The sequence below is a fragment of the Natrix helvetica genome (genome assembly GCF_964273705.1).
Source record: "Natrix helvetica genome assembly, chromosome: 4".
Taxonomy (NCBI): domain Eukaryota; kingdom Metazoa; phylum Chordata; class Lepidosauria; order Squamata; family Natricidae; genus Natrix; species Natrix helvetica.
In genome coordinates, this window is record NC_138550.1 from 128,336,361 (window position 1) to 128,352,832 (window position 16,472).

Below are 16,472 nucleotides of genomic sequence, written 5' to 3' on the forward strand. Positions count from 1 at the left end.
CGAACGCGCCAGCGCTTAGGCGGAGAATGGAATGGAGAATGGAATGGAGTGGAGAAGGAGAACGGAATGGAGTGGAGAAGGAGTTATGGAATGGTTTGCTGGCTGTGGCTTCCCATCTGGCTAGTGAGAGCACCAGATGGGGAGCGTGGAGCGCGGAGCTGATCGTGGAGCGTGGAGCGCGGAGTTGAGTGTGGAGTGTGGAGTGTGGAGTGTGGAGCTGAGCTGAGTGTCAGGCGGCTAGAGAGGAACGGAGGAACGGAGAAGAACGGAGATACGAAGTGGGTCTCGTTTGGCTGTGGTTGCCCGTCTAGCTGGTGAGAGCGCCAGACGTGGAGCATGGAACGGATCATCTGGCACCAAACAGAGAACGGAGTGTGGGAGGCGTGAGGGAGAAGCGCGGAGAGGCTGGAGAGACAGGAAGATGATGAGAAAGATTGCAAGTATGTCGGTCTGTTGGTGTGCTGGCGTGTTGGCGTGTGGGCGTGCTAGCCGGGGCGTTGGCCAGAAACCTGGAGGACTGCCTCGTTGTGTGAGAGGCGAGAAGGGAGATGGAGGAAGATCTGAACGAAGCAGCTATAGGAGGGGTGAGCCGGTTAAAGTCTCTCAGAGCAGAGCAGACACAACTAAAGGGCAAACCTAGAACCTAGGCTTGAATCCTTGATACTATTCTGATTGTGACCTTGGCGTTTGCTTTTAACATCTTTTTAAACATCTTTTAAATATCTGCTTTTTAACATCGTTTTAACATCTGCTTTGCCGGTTCCTACACCATCTTGAAACTCTCCTGAATGAAACCCGGGGAGGCGACTAGCCCATCAACTCACCCTTTTCATCTTGGGTCAGGAAAACCTTCTCGACAAACAAATGATTTTACATCTATTTCTTCAGCACCAGTTACCAACTAACTGTACCCCATGATTCCATTTCTATGTACACGAAGCCGGAATTACTGCGGCTGCGGGAATCCCCTTTCTCGCAGGTCTGGCCTTCAGCCCTTTCGAGGGCCCACCTTGAGGATGGGTTTATTAACCCTGAGAGGTGGAGGAAGCGCAAATTAAGGGGTTTTTTAATAAAATATTTTTTAAGAATTTGTAGGGATCCTGGGGTTGGGGGGTGGGAGGAGGGGGGGGAACAGGTCAGGAGGGATGGTAGAGCCAGGCATCTAGGTGTGGTCGAAGGAGGAGGGAGCGGAGTGGGGGAGGAGAAGGAAGATAGCATTCCTGTGCAGGGCACTTTAATACCAACGGTCGTAGGGAGGGGCAGGTGCGAGGACAGTTTAAGAGCACGTAGTCGGTTGGGAGACCGGGGTTTTTGGTCATTCCCGGTCGTTTGTACCAACCCCTGCATACTAGGTGGTCAGGATCTACAGACCCAAGGCCTGAGACTGCTGTTATGCAATGCGAGGTCCGTTGTCAATAAGGCCCCCCTCATCCACGATCTAATTTTGGAGGGGGACCCGGACCTCGCCGGAATAACCGAGACCTGGTTGGGCCACGAGGGAGGTCTACCCCTTGTGGAAATGTGCCCTCCAGGTTATCGAGCATTTCACCAGCCTCGGGCCCAGGGAAGGGGCGGTGGGGTAGCAGTGATTATCCGGGAAGACTTAGAGCCGAGAGAGTTCACTGTGCCGCAGACATCCGGGTGTGAGTCCCTCGTCGTGAGATGGGGCCCAGGGAGGCAGTTGGGCCTGCTGATAGTATACCTGGCTCCTCGCTATACTTCAGCGGCCCTGCCCGAACTCCTTGAGCTGATCTCATCGGTGGCGGTTGAGACCCCCAAACTTTTAGTGATGGGGGATTTTAATCTGCCGTCGATGGGAGAAGCGTCTGAGGGGGTTCGGGAGTTCATGGCTTCCATGACAGCCATGGACCTGACCCAGTTAATTCAGGGCCCTACTCACGAGGGAGGCCACACCCTGGACCTTGTTTTTGTCTCTGGCCAGTGGACGAGTGATCTGGGAATAGGGGATCTAGACACTATTCCCCTGTCATGGTCGGATCACTCACTTCTCCGGCTGGACTTCCCTGGTGCCACCCCCCGCCGCGAGGAGGCGGAACTGGAAGGTATTAGATGGTTCCGCCCCAAGCGCCTGATGGAACCGGATAGGTTCCAGACGGAACTTGGGCCACCTACTGTGGACCTGACCCGCCCCCGAGTGGAGGACCTGGTAGACGCATGGAATAGTGCGACTGCCGGGGCCCTAGACCGGGTGGCGCCTTTGCGGCCTCTCTTGCGGCGACGAACCACCCTGGCACCTTGGTTTACCGAGGAGCTAAGGGTGATGAAACGCCACAAGAGACGCCTAGAGAGTCGTTGGAGATCCTCCCGTTCCGAATTTGACCGAGCACAGGCACGAGCATATTTGAAGACGTACCTTGTGGCATTAAGAGCGGCCAAACGTCAACATTGTGCCGCTCTTATTGCGTCTGCAGATAACCGCCCTGCTGCCCTGTTTCGGGTAACCCGTTCCCTCTTGTTTGAGAGACCACGGGAAGCCCCATTACAGGGCAGAGCAGAGGAGTTTGGGAATTATCTACAGGATAAAGTCGCTCAAATCCGGATGGGATGGACCCCTTTCAGTGATTCAGTAGAGACGCCCGTTGCGAGTCTTGAGGGACCGCTTTGGGAGGAGTTCGACTCGGTTGCCATCGAGGATTTGGACAGGTTGCGTGGACGTCTGCGACCTACCACATGTTTATTGGACCCGTGTCCCTCCTGGCTTGTACTGGCATCCTGGGAGGTTACGCGCGACTGGCTCCTGGGCCTGGTGAACGCCTCGCTGGGTGAGGGTTCTCTACCGGCCGCCTTGAAAGAGGCGGTGGTGAGGCCCCTGCTCAAGAAGCCTTCCCTGGACCCAACGGACCTAGTCAATTATCGTCCAGTCTCCAACCTTCCTTTTTTAGCGAAGGTTGTAGAGAGTGTGGTAGCACAGCAGTTCCCACGTCACCTGGAGGAAAATGATTATCTAGACCCGCGCCAGTCCGGCTTCCGACCCGGGCACAGCACAGAGACGGCCTTGGTCGCATTGGTTGATGATCTCTGGAGGGCCAGAGATAGGGGTTGTTCCTCTATCCTGGTCCTATTAGATCTCTCGGCGGCGTTCGATACCATCGACCATGGTATCCTGTTGCACCGGCTAGAGGGGCTGGGAGTCAGGGGCACCGTCTTACGGTGGTTTGGCTCCTACCTCTCTGATCGGACGCAACGTGTGTTGACAGGGGAGCAGAGTTCGACCCGGAGGCCACTCACATGTGGAGTGCCACAGGGATCGGTACTCTCGCCTCTCCTGTTCAACACATATATGAAACCGCTGGGCGAGATCATCCGTGGTTTTGGGGTGGGATATCATCTGTATGCTGATGATACTCAGCTATACATTTCCACCCCGAACCACCCCAATGAGGCCGTCGAAATGATGTCCCGGTGTCTGGAGGCCGTACGGGTCTGGATGGATGGCAACCGACTAAAACTCAACCCTTCCAAGACGGAGTGGCTGTGGCTTCCGGCCTCCCGGTTCAACCAGGTGTTTCCATCTCTGGCCATCGGGGGCGTCCAACTAGCCCCCATGGAACAGGTGCGCAATTTGGGCGTCCTCCTGGATGCCCGGCTGTCCATGGATAACCATGTAACAGCCGTGGCAAGGGGGGCGTTCCATCAGGTCCGCCTGATGCGCCAATTGCGCCCCTTATTGGACCGGGATGCCCTACGCACAGTCACCCATGCGCTAGTGACGTCTCGCCTGGATTACTGCAATGCTCTCTACATGGGGCTTCCCTTGAGATGCACTCGGAGACTACAGTTGGTCCAGAACGCGGCCGCGCGGGTGATTATGGGGAGGACTAGGTACTCCCCTGTAACACCTCTCCTGCGCGAGCTGCACTGGCTTCCTGTGGTCTACCGAGTGCGTTTCAAGGTTTTGATTATGATCTTTAAAGCGCTTCATGGCACAGGGCCTAGTTATATGCAGGATCGCATCCTGCCCCACACATCCCTACGACCAATTCGCTCACACAGAGAGGGACTTCTCCGGGTGCCGTCCGCCAAACAGTGCCGGGGGGCGACACCCAGGAGCAGAGCCTTCTCTGTGGTGGGCCCAGCCCTGTGGAATGACCTCCCCCGTGACATCAGGATTACTTCCGATCTCCGCTCCTTCCGTGTTCAGCTGAAGACCCACCTCTTTCAATTATCTGGCCTGGCTCAATCGTAATTATTCTTATTCCTCCTAACTGTTTTTAAATTGTATTTTAAACGTTAAATCTTAATTTTTATATTGGGTTTTTACAATTGGGGTATTTTAATGCGGGTTTTTTAACTGTCTATATGATGTAAATTGTTTACCTCCTCCGAGTCCGTGTTTGTGTATCTGTATGTATGTTCTGTATGTACGCCTATGTGTTTTATATATTTTCTATGTTTATATGCCCCATTGTACGCCGCCCCGAGTCCTACTTGGAAAGGGAGCGGCTAATAAATTCAAACTTATTATTATTATTATTATTATTAGTATAATGAAAAACTATTTGCTTTAACACACTGAAATTATTCAATTGGAGTATGACACTGGGAATTTTGCAAAAAAAAATTCAACCATATATGTCAAAAGCAAATAAGTACAATAAATTGTTTACAAAATTAAGAAAAAAACAGTTACCCAAATTTCATTGATAAAAGTTTAATGTAGAGTTGCTTATAAAAATGGAAAAAAATATTACACCATACAACTAAGCATCCTGGCTCTGACTATTAACTACAGGGATGGTCATGTCAAAAACAAAATCTAACTTCAAAATTATCTGCTTAAAAGGAAGCAAACAAACAAAAACATCTCTGCAAGTAATAGGATGCTTTACCTAGTTCTTAAAGCTATTTATAAAATTATTTTTAACTGGTCCAACAATTTCTTCTTCTAGCAGAACTGTGAAAAGAAAATAAACATTTATGAGATAGGCACATATAGGTAGGTTCACTCCATTTATTTTCTATGAATGCAAATATGTATATTTTACTTCTTGGATACACGCTGTGTATTCTATTTTAACATCAGAATTTATATCAAAATTCACTTCAATCTTAAGCACTTAATTCAAAAACATAGAGGATCTATTAAATCTACTTTTTTGGGATTGCATATATCAGTTTTACATTCAATTTCATATACAGAATCCTCTTTAAAAATATCCCAGAATGGCAACTACAAAAAAAATTCCACTTCGTATATTTACTATAGTTTTATTGCTAGCTATTATAGATTTATTAAAGAGTATTATATGACTGTCTAAATTCTGAAATAGTACCCTTGTTTTTTTTAAAAAAGGTTCATCATAGAGAAAATGTAAACCAGTAATCAAGTTTTGTATACTTTTTCCAGTATAAAAAATTAAAAGCTTCTGACAAAACAATCTGTATATACTAAGTTTATCTTGCTTATTTTAAGTAAATCTTGCAACTTTAGTTTTCCTCTTTCTATTATCATTTATGCAATATTTGGCAAAATCTGACCATAAAATTATAATATTCTCATTTCCATCTTATTTCTCTTTTAATGTGAGGCTGCTTCATCTTCATTATTCTGGTTACATATATATATATATATATATATATATGTGTGTGTGTGTGTGTGTGTGTGTGTGTGTGTGTGTGTGTGTGTGTGTGTGTATGTGTGTATATGTGTGTGTATATATATGTATGTATGTATGTGTGTGTGTGTATATATATATATATATATATATATATATATATATATATAAACAATGAAACAAATGCTTAATAAAACAAAAGGGTTAACATTAAAAAAAGAACCAATACTGCACAAAATACAAAGCTAGTTATTTTTACCTTCCATCTGTTTCCACATTCATTGCATACAACAAATGTTGTCATAGGTTCATCGGCACTTCTGGTCTGAACCTATCCTCCCCAAAAAAACCCAAATAAACAGAAAATAGCAATGTTACTTGGCTACAGTTATATAATTTTCTTATTTTGTGGCAGTACAACAATACGATTGTATATCCGCCCAAAATCCAAAACTCTTTAGTCACAATGTAACACATTAGTTTGATTAAAAACATATATGATAAAATCAAGTTAAATGCAAAGCACCATAGAAACTAGTCAGCTGCAAGTGGACATTGAAAATGTAAAACGATATGAATAAAAATACAATTAGAAGTTAATTTTAAAGCCTAGGAAAATGCAAAGCTCTTTACCTGGTGTCAAAATGATACAAATGTGGGTATCAGGCAAGCCTTACTGGGACAGAATTCCATAACTGGGTACCAACTCAGAAAAAAACTCTGCCCCTGTAGAAACCCACCTTACATCCTTTGAATTGTTTATTCAGGTATAAAAGCCCAGTTTCTTTAATCACAGTTAATCTTTTGGTTACTTAGTAATGTATGCTAACACTAATCTTTAATTCAATATTATGTTAGTCCAAAATATTAATAAGTTCATAATTTTCAAATGAAATATTAAGTGAACCCACAATCCTTCTCTTTAACAGCTAAGATTCTCTCTTGTATGCCTGTCACAGTTGAATTTTTAACTCCAATCTTCTCTAGCCAGGATAGCCAATGGTATTAGAAGAGAGTTTAAAATCTGGCAACACCAAGAAAACTACATTTTGCCCGTTATTACTCTCAAAAATAGTTTTCCATATCTTATTTGGTTATGAGTGCCTGGGGAAAACATTCAATTGGGCCTTTGCCGTCTTATATTGGGAATACAGGTTATAAATAGAGACTGAAGATTTAGTGCTAAATCTGATGTGAAGAGAGAAAACCTAAACATCAAAGAACATACATCATTTTGAGAGGAGATCAATTACAGATTACTGTAATGTTCTAACTATTTGAAAAATATACTGTATCCCAAGACAGCCAACAAAATTATGGTTTTGTTCAAAATTACATTTCAAAAGACGATGGATGGATGAATGTAGATAGAGGTAAGTAGATAGATAGATAGATAGATAGATAGATAGATAGATAGATAGATAGATAGATGATAGATAGATAGATACTAACTCCAAAAGCTAATACTGTGATGGTCATGTAGAAATGTCTAAATCACAAAACAGAGTATCTAAACAGGTATATTTGAACTGTTTAGTTGAATCTTTTTCCTGCCTTGTTGGTTCCTCATAATATGCTATGAACATATTATTTAATATTATTTAATTTATTTCACAAAATCGCAAATGTTGAATGCTGCTTGAATACAACTGATATACCTGGGTGTAAGTACAGTTCTTCTTTTTACATTTACCACAGGAAAATAGATCAGTCTGTGTTCCTCCTGTTTTAGCCATCTGGTGCTCTCTTATAGCTTCTTTGGTAAGGTTCTTCCTCATTTCTTTCAGTTCATCACTTGCCATCTCCTACAGTGAGCCCCCCAAAAATCATATTAGTTTTACGTTTTTTTGAACACACACACACACACTTTATTTACTAGGCAGTAGGTTTACCCTTTAGTTTGTGAAAGCAAAAATATTACTAATATTTATAATATATGCATTAGCCTTATTAATTAACATTAGATTATTCTATATATCGGATTATCAGATTCCTTTTGGAGGCTTACAAAATGACAATTTATTTGACTGAAAATCCAGTTTAAGAACTAGAAATCATTCTTGTACCTCAGCATCTAAGTGCTATCAAAGTTAATACCGAGTGGCTTCTTGAAAATATAACAGAGGCCATGTATCTTAGGTATTGTACAATAGTTTGGTTATTACGTAGAACTTTAAAAAGTTTTATTCTCCATAGATGCCTTCAGGAAAAAATATATTCTTCAAATGATTGAAATGAACAGATTCAACATAATCTGATTATATATACAGGTAGTCTTACAATAGCAATTGGGACAGGAATTTCCATTACTAAGCAATTAAGTCATAAAATCTTTTTTAATATACAATACAGGCAACCAAGTTGAGGCATCATAGATTTAAGATTTTCGATCCCTCTGCTGCCATCTTCTGACTATTTTTTTACCAAAGATATGGTAGCCTAACTTGGGCTGAAAACTCTAAGGACCATCTGGGTTTTAAGATATTCTATAAAATTTTAAAAATGGAATAAAAGAAGGCAATGGCAAAGGGTTCTGTATTATTGCCAAGAAAACTGTACTATCACTTCCAGGAAGTTGAGCTCAAACTGAAGTATTACTTTAAGACATTATACCCAGTTAGAGGAGTGATTTTTCTGGCATAATACTATCTACATCAACTGTAGGTTCAAGATTTCTCCAAGCCATATCAGGAGATGCCAGGAACTGAACCAATGACTGCATGCAAAGCATATGTTGTTTCATCCATTTCTGCTATTCTATGGAGGCTTGACAGCAGTAAATTATAGCCTTCTATATTGCTAAAACATGTGAAGTATAAATTTAAATACTTTTAAATTATATAGTATGATTTAACAATATATTCAGATTTTTTTCCCCAAAACACAAATAATACTGTATTTTTATTTTGGAAACATAAAAAGTCATAGACTTTTGCTTAAACAAATCCAGTAGGCCGGAAGACTCTACACTATTTTCAACTGACAAATGTAAATGTTGTTTTACCGTGTCAACTAAACATGGATTCATAATTGTATCTTAGATTAACAAAATAAAAATTGTAATATGCTGAATGTTTATTACCTCTGCTGACATCTTAGCAAATCTATCAGGAGGTATATTTCCACATAAAACATTTTTTCTTAAATTAGGATTTTTTGTATCTTTAAGATTTGCTATTCTGCTGCGCACTCTATTTTTATATTTCATGTCAGTATTTTTTAGCTCCTGAAATATAGGTATTCATTAATTAAGGAAATAATGTGTAAAACATAGAATTGATTCATTTTACAAATATTTCACATTTTATAATTGCCTGTTTTTAATTAATAAGAGCATACATATGTAGAAACTTAACTAAATTTATATTAGCCCCAAACTATCAAGTTTGTTTTGCTTACATAAATTTAATATGCAGAAAAGCAATGTTATTTTAATGGTATGATATTTTAATATTAAAATATTTGAATAATCTCAGCTATCTCAAAGGCACATATATACTTTGTCCTATTAATAACAAAATCCATTAAATATACAATATTCTAAACGTTTATCTTCTTTCTACCATACAATTTGTTTATAATATTACCTGATCTAAAATACTTTAATAAAGTTTATAAAAATGTAAGTATATTAGTGAACACAATACAGACTGATGTAAACAATTATAGGAGCCCACAAAAAATTAAGGAACAAAATATTTTAAGAGGTTAAGAATTAAACTACAGAATAAGGTAGAACTTTCATTATATAAGAAAGGATATCTTCTTCAATCTGAGAACCTAGTTCTTCCTCATCAGCGCCAATAGCCATATAATCATCTGAAAAATAAATCAATTGGGAATCAGTTTTTTGTAAGCTGATTATATACATATATTTAGATGCAAATAAAATTGTGTTTAATAAAATGTGCTCCAAATTATATAGTACTATAACTGCAGTGGATTCTATCCACAATTAGAGAGTATCATAAAAACAAGTACAAAAATAACTGTAAAACAATCACAAGCTGGCAATCAAGCAACAATTCAAACATAAAACATCACAAACAGGAGAGTTCCATCCACCCTACCCCAAGGCCTAGGTAAATTTTCAAGGCCTTCTTTAACATCAGGGTGGGAAGCATATGGGTCTCACCTCATTCCAGAAGGCAGTCATCCCTAAATAGAAGGTGAATTTTCTAGGTATTGAAAGAGGATACCATTTAATTGAGATGACCCAAAGCACACCACTCTGCAACATTGCATCAGAGGGGCAGAAAGAGAAGAAGATAGGTAGCTTAGACCCTATGCCATCTATAGGGTTTTAAAGATAATAACCAGCATCTTTAATATTTCATTTGGACCCTTAATTTGTTAAACTCTGGGCTATTTATGTCTAGAACCGAAACAATCAGTTCTTTCACTCCCCTCTTTGAATTAGAAATTAACTTTCTAACACTTTTTACAGTGAAGACTTCCATTTGATATTAACTGGTCAAAGACACTTCACTAGGTTATTTTTCCACTAGGTCATTTTTCACTTCATGTCTCCATTCCTTTTTTGGTGTAACTTTAGATCAGCAAAAGACTTTCTACAGTACTGACACAAAACATCTCTTTATATAATATCAGATGCATATCCAATCCACTTAACTGTAAATTCAAAATTGCAACAATTGTCAATTCAGAGCTAAAAATGATAACTTAAGGCTATTCTCAAAAAGAAATATGACAAATTCACAGCAATTAAAAATAACTCACATACTGCAACATATAGAGCAGGGGTCAGCAACCTGTGGCTCTGGAGCCACATGTGGCTCTTTCATTCCTCTGTTGTGGCTCCCTGCCGCCAGTCGGCTCCACAATTGATAGGTCATTTTGTCAGGATAGGTAGACGAAAAAGGACGCTGCACTAGGAGGAGAATCTATGGTGGTGGAACCAGACTTCCAGTCAGCTGCAGAATTGAATGGGGGGGCCTCCGGTTATGACCTTTGCAGCTCTTTTTAAGGTTGCCAACCCCTGATATAGAGGATCCTCTAAAAAAATGTTTTTTACTATGCACTTAATAACATCTCACAGCCAGTTTCTTAATAGCCTTGCATTTTGTATTAAATAAAAGTAGAAAGAAAATATTGAGCTGAATGAAAAGTAAGTATAGCACAGTAATATAATTCTTACCCCCCGTTTTAAGAGCTGCTGCTAACATTTCTCTGCATTTCATCCGTACAGAATCAGATGTGTTTGGAGCCCGGGGAAAAGAAGAGATATATGTGTCTGATGAAATGTTAGAATCCTCTTTCTTGCTGTTTGAATTGCTACTGGAACTGCTAAATAGGCAAACAGACAAACACTTTTTTTTTGTTTCATTACTAATCAGCAGGACCCACAAGGGATGATTTGGACCCTTTTTATCACCCACCCAGACACTGTTTCTACTGATTAAATGACCCTTTTAAAGATCTAAATCAATGAACAAAACTTCCAGTATTAAATATATTTCCATGTGTATAATGAAGTTCATAAATGCAGAAATAAATATTTCATCCATCCCAGGTGTTAAAGTAATACAAAAAATGAAGGTCTCTCCTCTATACATATTGATTATTTATGACTTAAATATTCCAATCTAAACTGACAGGATTTCATCTAACCAAGTGTTAAATGTTCCTGTACATGGTATAAGACTATTCTGTAATCTTTTCTCCATATGTACTTTCATCATGTCCTTTAATATTACCCTTGAGTTTGTACTCTAAGTTTGTAAACATTAGGATGACTTAATGTTAGTTGTCTTCTACCATTTAAGCAAAAAGTTTATAAGAAGTACCTTTCCTCCCTTGCTTCAGGACTATTTTGTGACGATGATGCTGATTCTTTTTTCTTGTCTTCAGATTCTTTGTCATTTGATGGTCCATCTAAAATGCATATATAACACATACAAGTAAAAATAGTTCAGTTAATGAAATGAGGGGATGTCAATCCAAGATAAATAAAAGATTAGCGAGCGCCTGACAGCAATGAATGAATTTAATTAATTATATATGAGTAATTAACTAATTAACTTTATAAGAACGGGAATAAATCTTCGCTTCTTCTTTCTTTTTTTCCCTTTATGTAGCCATTTCTTTCTACTTAATTACTATTTAATTTGGCCTTATCTCAAGATGACATATAACACTAACTACACATAACTGAGACCTGCCAACAAGCATCAGTGAGGCACAATCAGCATTTCTAATTCTTAATTAAAAAAATAAAAATAACTTTATCATCATAAAGAACATTCAAAGGCAAAAAGAACTCCTGCTGCTATTTTCTAAATCTACATCTATTGTAAACTGCTCTTTTCCACAGGTAGAAAATTAGTATTTTTTCTCACAAAGTCTAGCTAGAAGGGGGATATGTAAGAAATAAATCTGTGGGTAAAAGTGTTACACTTCTCTCTACAGCTCATTGAATTCTTGGATGAAATTTTGGATGTCATCGTAGTTTAAAATATGGGGAAAATACAGGGAATAAAACCAAGAAAAGACTAAATCACAGGAAAACTCTTGAAGAAAAAAATGTATTGTCATTGTTAGGGAATTAAGAATCCAAGTAAAAGGTAGAAGCTGGATTACAAAGGAAATAATTATCCCATGAACATTATCTTAATCTCTATATGTTACAGTATACAATTTACTGGTACATCATTCTGGTTATAGGCTAGGTAAGATCCTTGTCCTTCACATCAAACTGGACAAGCTATAGATTTTTGAGAGAATTTTGCATAGATTCATCAGCACTGTTTAATCCAAAGTTCTTTTTTTAAGTTTATTGAAAGGTTACTGTAGTAAGAATAGTTTCAAAAAGGTTTCTATAATTTAGTGATCCATCTTTAAAATACTAGATTATTGATAATTATTAGATTGTTATCTTTCTTATCCATAGTTTCTTAAACATATTAGATTATATTTTAATACATTGTTGTAAAAACCTTTGTTTATATTTTAAGTTTTCACTATAGCATTATTGCATTATGTTTGAAAGTAATTTTTAAAAAAAGAATGTACATTTCAAAATGCTCTTTTCCCCTGGTTCAACCATTCTAAATTGTCTAATGCACACAATAAATACTTGAGAATTTTCCAGGATATCCATCCTCCCCTACCTGCAAACATATTCCTCAGGTCAACTAAGTAGTCATTAGTACATAGAATAATCAAGAAGGAATATCTCTTAAGGTATGTATAGTTTCATTCATCACCATAGCCAAAAACCGTAAGAAGAAACTAGATATACAAGACCAAGAAAAGGATTAATTTGAAAATTAACTAGCAATGAGAAAATGCAAAAGCTTAGTGCATATGTACCTAACAATTTCTTCCACGATTTAATGAGAGATTTTGCTAGAGATGTAACTTCTTCATCTGTACTTTGTTTCCGAATTGCATTCACAGACATTCCAATTCTTGTAGACTGAAAATTAAAATAATTAAGATCAATGACAGATAATTTCAAGATTATATATATATATTTCATTTATTTTCTGAGGTTTTCGCGGGTGTTTGTATGTATGTCTTTGGTTGTTCGGGTTTTCTCCCGCGTAGAATTGGAAGTATCTTCATGACGTTTCGATGAAGTCTCATGCATCATCTTCAGGCTGGTGCTTCTGGCTTGGTGCTTCCGGCTTGGTGCTTCCAGGAGCAATGTGAGATCTCAGCCGGTTCCTCCTTTTAACTGCCAGTGGGGGTTTGTGCTGATTGGGTGGGAGCTTGGCTGCATTCTGATTGGGTGGAGGTGTATTCTGATTGGTAGGGGGCTTGGCTGTGTTCTGATTGGATGGGAGTTTGGCTGTGCCAAATATTTCATTTAACCTCCACCTCCCCAAAATATGTTGGAATAGTTATTGGTTGTGGTAAATATAAGAAGTTTCTAAACCTGGTATCAAAATTGATACATTGTAAATAGTTATTTAAAGTTCTGATTAAGATTATGGTGATAGATTAATGATATAAGATTTCTCTATTTTCTTAAAAATAAAGTATTAGCATAACAATGCAAGTTATTTCAAGCAGATTGAAAAGATATTAGGAACATTTTTATGAAAAGGAAAAACATAAAATGTTACTTAATTTATGGCTATGGTATGATAGAGGTTAACTTTTCTGATTTTTAGCTGTATAGCTGTGCATAAGTTTCAACTTAAATTTCTTTGTGAAATGAAACTGAGTAGATTTTAAAAAACAGATACAATTTGAAAAGTTTCACATAATGATGGAAACTTGAGTCTAGTCTGACTTATTTCTTACATATAGCAGAACCTGTTTATGCGATTTCTTTTTTTTTCTTTTTATATATATTCAAAATAAAGCATGCTGATCTACTACCATCTATTGTGGTAGAAAAAAGTGTATAAGGAATTCTTATAATTGAACAAACCATCCATTGGTCATAGTTTAAAAATTAATACTCAATTGCCAATATTTACTTAAATGTGTTGTGTTTTAATTCTATTCTGTCTGAAACAAGCTCATATGTAACAAAAAGAACAAATTAAAAATCAACTATTCCTTTTCTGTTAGCTATAGCTTACGTGTGTGTGCTAGAGCTAACAGCTTTATGTACACACATCAATTTAATATACTGATTTCTCACATGCTTGCATAACTAAAGCTAACTATACCTAGATTATTTACATTAAACATGAATATTTATAACAAGATTAGTGAGAAAATAGATGTCTTAAGTGAATTTTATACTTTCCCTCCCTTTGAAAAAATCATAGATTCTCTGATCACTTCATCTGCAATTTCAGTCACAAAGGTGACTGATCTCTTCATAGTGATCTGTTGAGGCAACTACTGTAGCTTTCCTTTAAATGTCTTACGAAATACTCATATTCTGATTTTAGATGAAAAATTAGATGTCCTTTTTATATACATATTTTTATCAGTGTTCTGCATTTTGTGGAATAATATTTTATTATATATTATATATATAATTTTAACTTCCCAGAATCTCTTAAAGTTAGGTGGCATATACATTTATAAATAAATAAATAAATACATATCTCCGATATGAGACAATCACTGAAGCTCAACCATCATAGAATATAGGATATACAAGTAGTACTCAACTTACAACAATTCATTTAGTGACTGTTTGAAGTTACGTCGCTGTAAAAAGTGACTTATGATCGTTTTTCACTTACAACCATTTCAGCATTCTCATGCTCACATTATCAAAATTCAGACACTTGACTACTGACTCATATTTATGACAGTTGCAGTGTTCCTGGGTTATCTGATCACCTTGTCCGACCTTCTGACAAGCAAATGGGGAAGCAGATTCACTTAATTGTATTGCTAAATTAATACCGTAGCTGCATTGATTCACTTAGCAACCTTTGCAAACAATGTCTTAAAATGAGGCAAAACTCACTTAACAAATGTCTCATAGCAACAGAAATTTCAGGCTTAATTGTGGTAGGAAGTCGAGAACTACTTGAATTAGCATCATAAATCTATTAGCAAGATCCAATAATGATAACCAAAAATGTTTTTCCTTATCAATACATTTATAGCATTTATGTTTGAAATCTAGATCTCACAAACCATTTTCTATTTGTAAGGAATCCGAAATATCACACTGATGAATGTTAGCATCTGCGTCTTGGTGTTTATATCATAATCAACTTCAGTATTTGCAGACAAAAAATATATATGCATACCTGTAACAGTTCCAGTGTCATGGGTATATTCTTAAGTTCCTTGAGTAAGTCAAGAGCCCCACCCTGCAAAACACATTGAAGATTAAATATATTACTATTGCCATGTACTTAAAAAAGATACCAAATATCATTTATTCAACTTCAAATCTATGATATAAATGCTAATTAAAATGATACTGATCAACATTTGAAAAATATTTCTTCATGTTTGTTCCAAAAACTGACAACTCTTCTCATCCTTAAAAACGTGAACTAGGTCCATCCTAAACTAAAGTCTACCTATGTGAAGCCAGTGACATTTAATTAAAATTTTCTAAAGACTACTAATTTTTCCAATGTCTTGCATAATATTTAAATTCAGACTAAAGAAAAATTATAACATCAAAAATTATAAAATCAAATTCTATCCAAGATGTCCCAGGAGGAGGAAACTATGTTGTCGATAATTTTGTTTACACAGTCTGATTTCTATTTAATGCTGAGCTCCTAATTTATTTTTAAATGTAGTAAAAAGGGTGAAGGGGAAATTACCATAGAATTCAACCTTTTTAACTGCTATAGGTACAATTTATGAGATTTAGATCATATTCATATTGATCTGATTGAAAAGTTAGATTTGTAAGATTTATAAAAATAATTACTTCTCTGGCAACATGTAACTCATGAGTATCAAAATAGATATTCTGGTAGATATGAAATAGAATTGAATTGTAAGTGTACTTTATTCAACTTTTTTCTTACTACACAGAATTTGCCTTCTATTGAAATAATAAAATTATTTTTGTTGATAGTTTTAAAAAACTCTATCTGTTAATGTCAACTTTATATTCATATCACAATTGAGCACTCAATCACAACACCCCCAACTATAAAAAATCCCATCCAAGAAAGGGAGACAATTCAAATTAAGACAATTACCCTGAAACTTTGGCTTCATGTCACATACATTTCATTGCTGAAAATAAGGAATTCTACTGATGGGAAAGTATGAATAAAATGTCCTTTGCAGAAGGCAAGCTCTCCTACTAATATAACTAGTTAGTAAGATTTGTCCACTTAAGACCCCAACAGCTATATACATACAAGCCTAGAAAAATATGTTACAAAGTTATTCAGGAGGTAAAGAAGTTTCCTTTCCAAAGACAAGGTCAAAAGAAATACCTTATAGTTCATAAAATTACTAAAATTTTCACTAAAATCACTA

General features: G+C 37.4%; 1 protein-coding gene across 4 annotated transcripts in view; it reads right to left on the reverse strand.

Annotated features, from left to right (window-relative positions):
• Positions 1 to 4,656: 4,656 nt before the first annotated feature.
• Positions 4,657 to 16,472, reverse strand: part of LOC309391725 (transcription elongation factor A protein 1) — a 40,230-nt gene continuing 28,414 nt past the window's right edge. For all 4 annotated transcript variants that reach the window (XM_081952397.1, XM_081952394.1, XM_081952396.1 and 1 more), the window contains 9 exons: positions 15,269 to 15,331; positions 12,909 to 13,014; positions 11,384 to 11,471; positions 10,735 to 10,883; positions 9,339 to 9,395; positions 8,659 to 8,813; positions 7,235 to 7,381; positions 5,836 to 5,907; positions 4,657 to 4,915 (listed from right to left, as the gene is read on the reverse strand). In XM_081952397.1, coding sequence (XP_081808523.1) covers positions 4,907 to 4,915; positions 5,836 to 5,907; positions 7,235 to 7,381; positions 8,659 to 8,813; positions 9,339 to 9,395; positions 10,735 to 10,883; positions 11,384 to 11,471; positions 12,909 to 13,014; positions 15,269 to 15,331 — 846 coding nt within the window. In that variant the 3' untranslated portion in view covers positions 4,657 to 4,906. The remainder of the gene's footprint in view (positions 4,916 to 5,835; positions 5,908 to 7,234; positions 7,382 to 8,658; positions 8,814 to 9,338; positions 9,396 to 10,734; positions 10,884 to 11,383; positions 11,472 to 12,908; positions 13,015 to 15,268; positions 15,332 to 16,472) is intronic.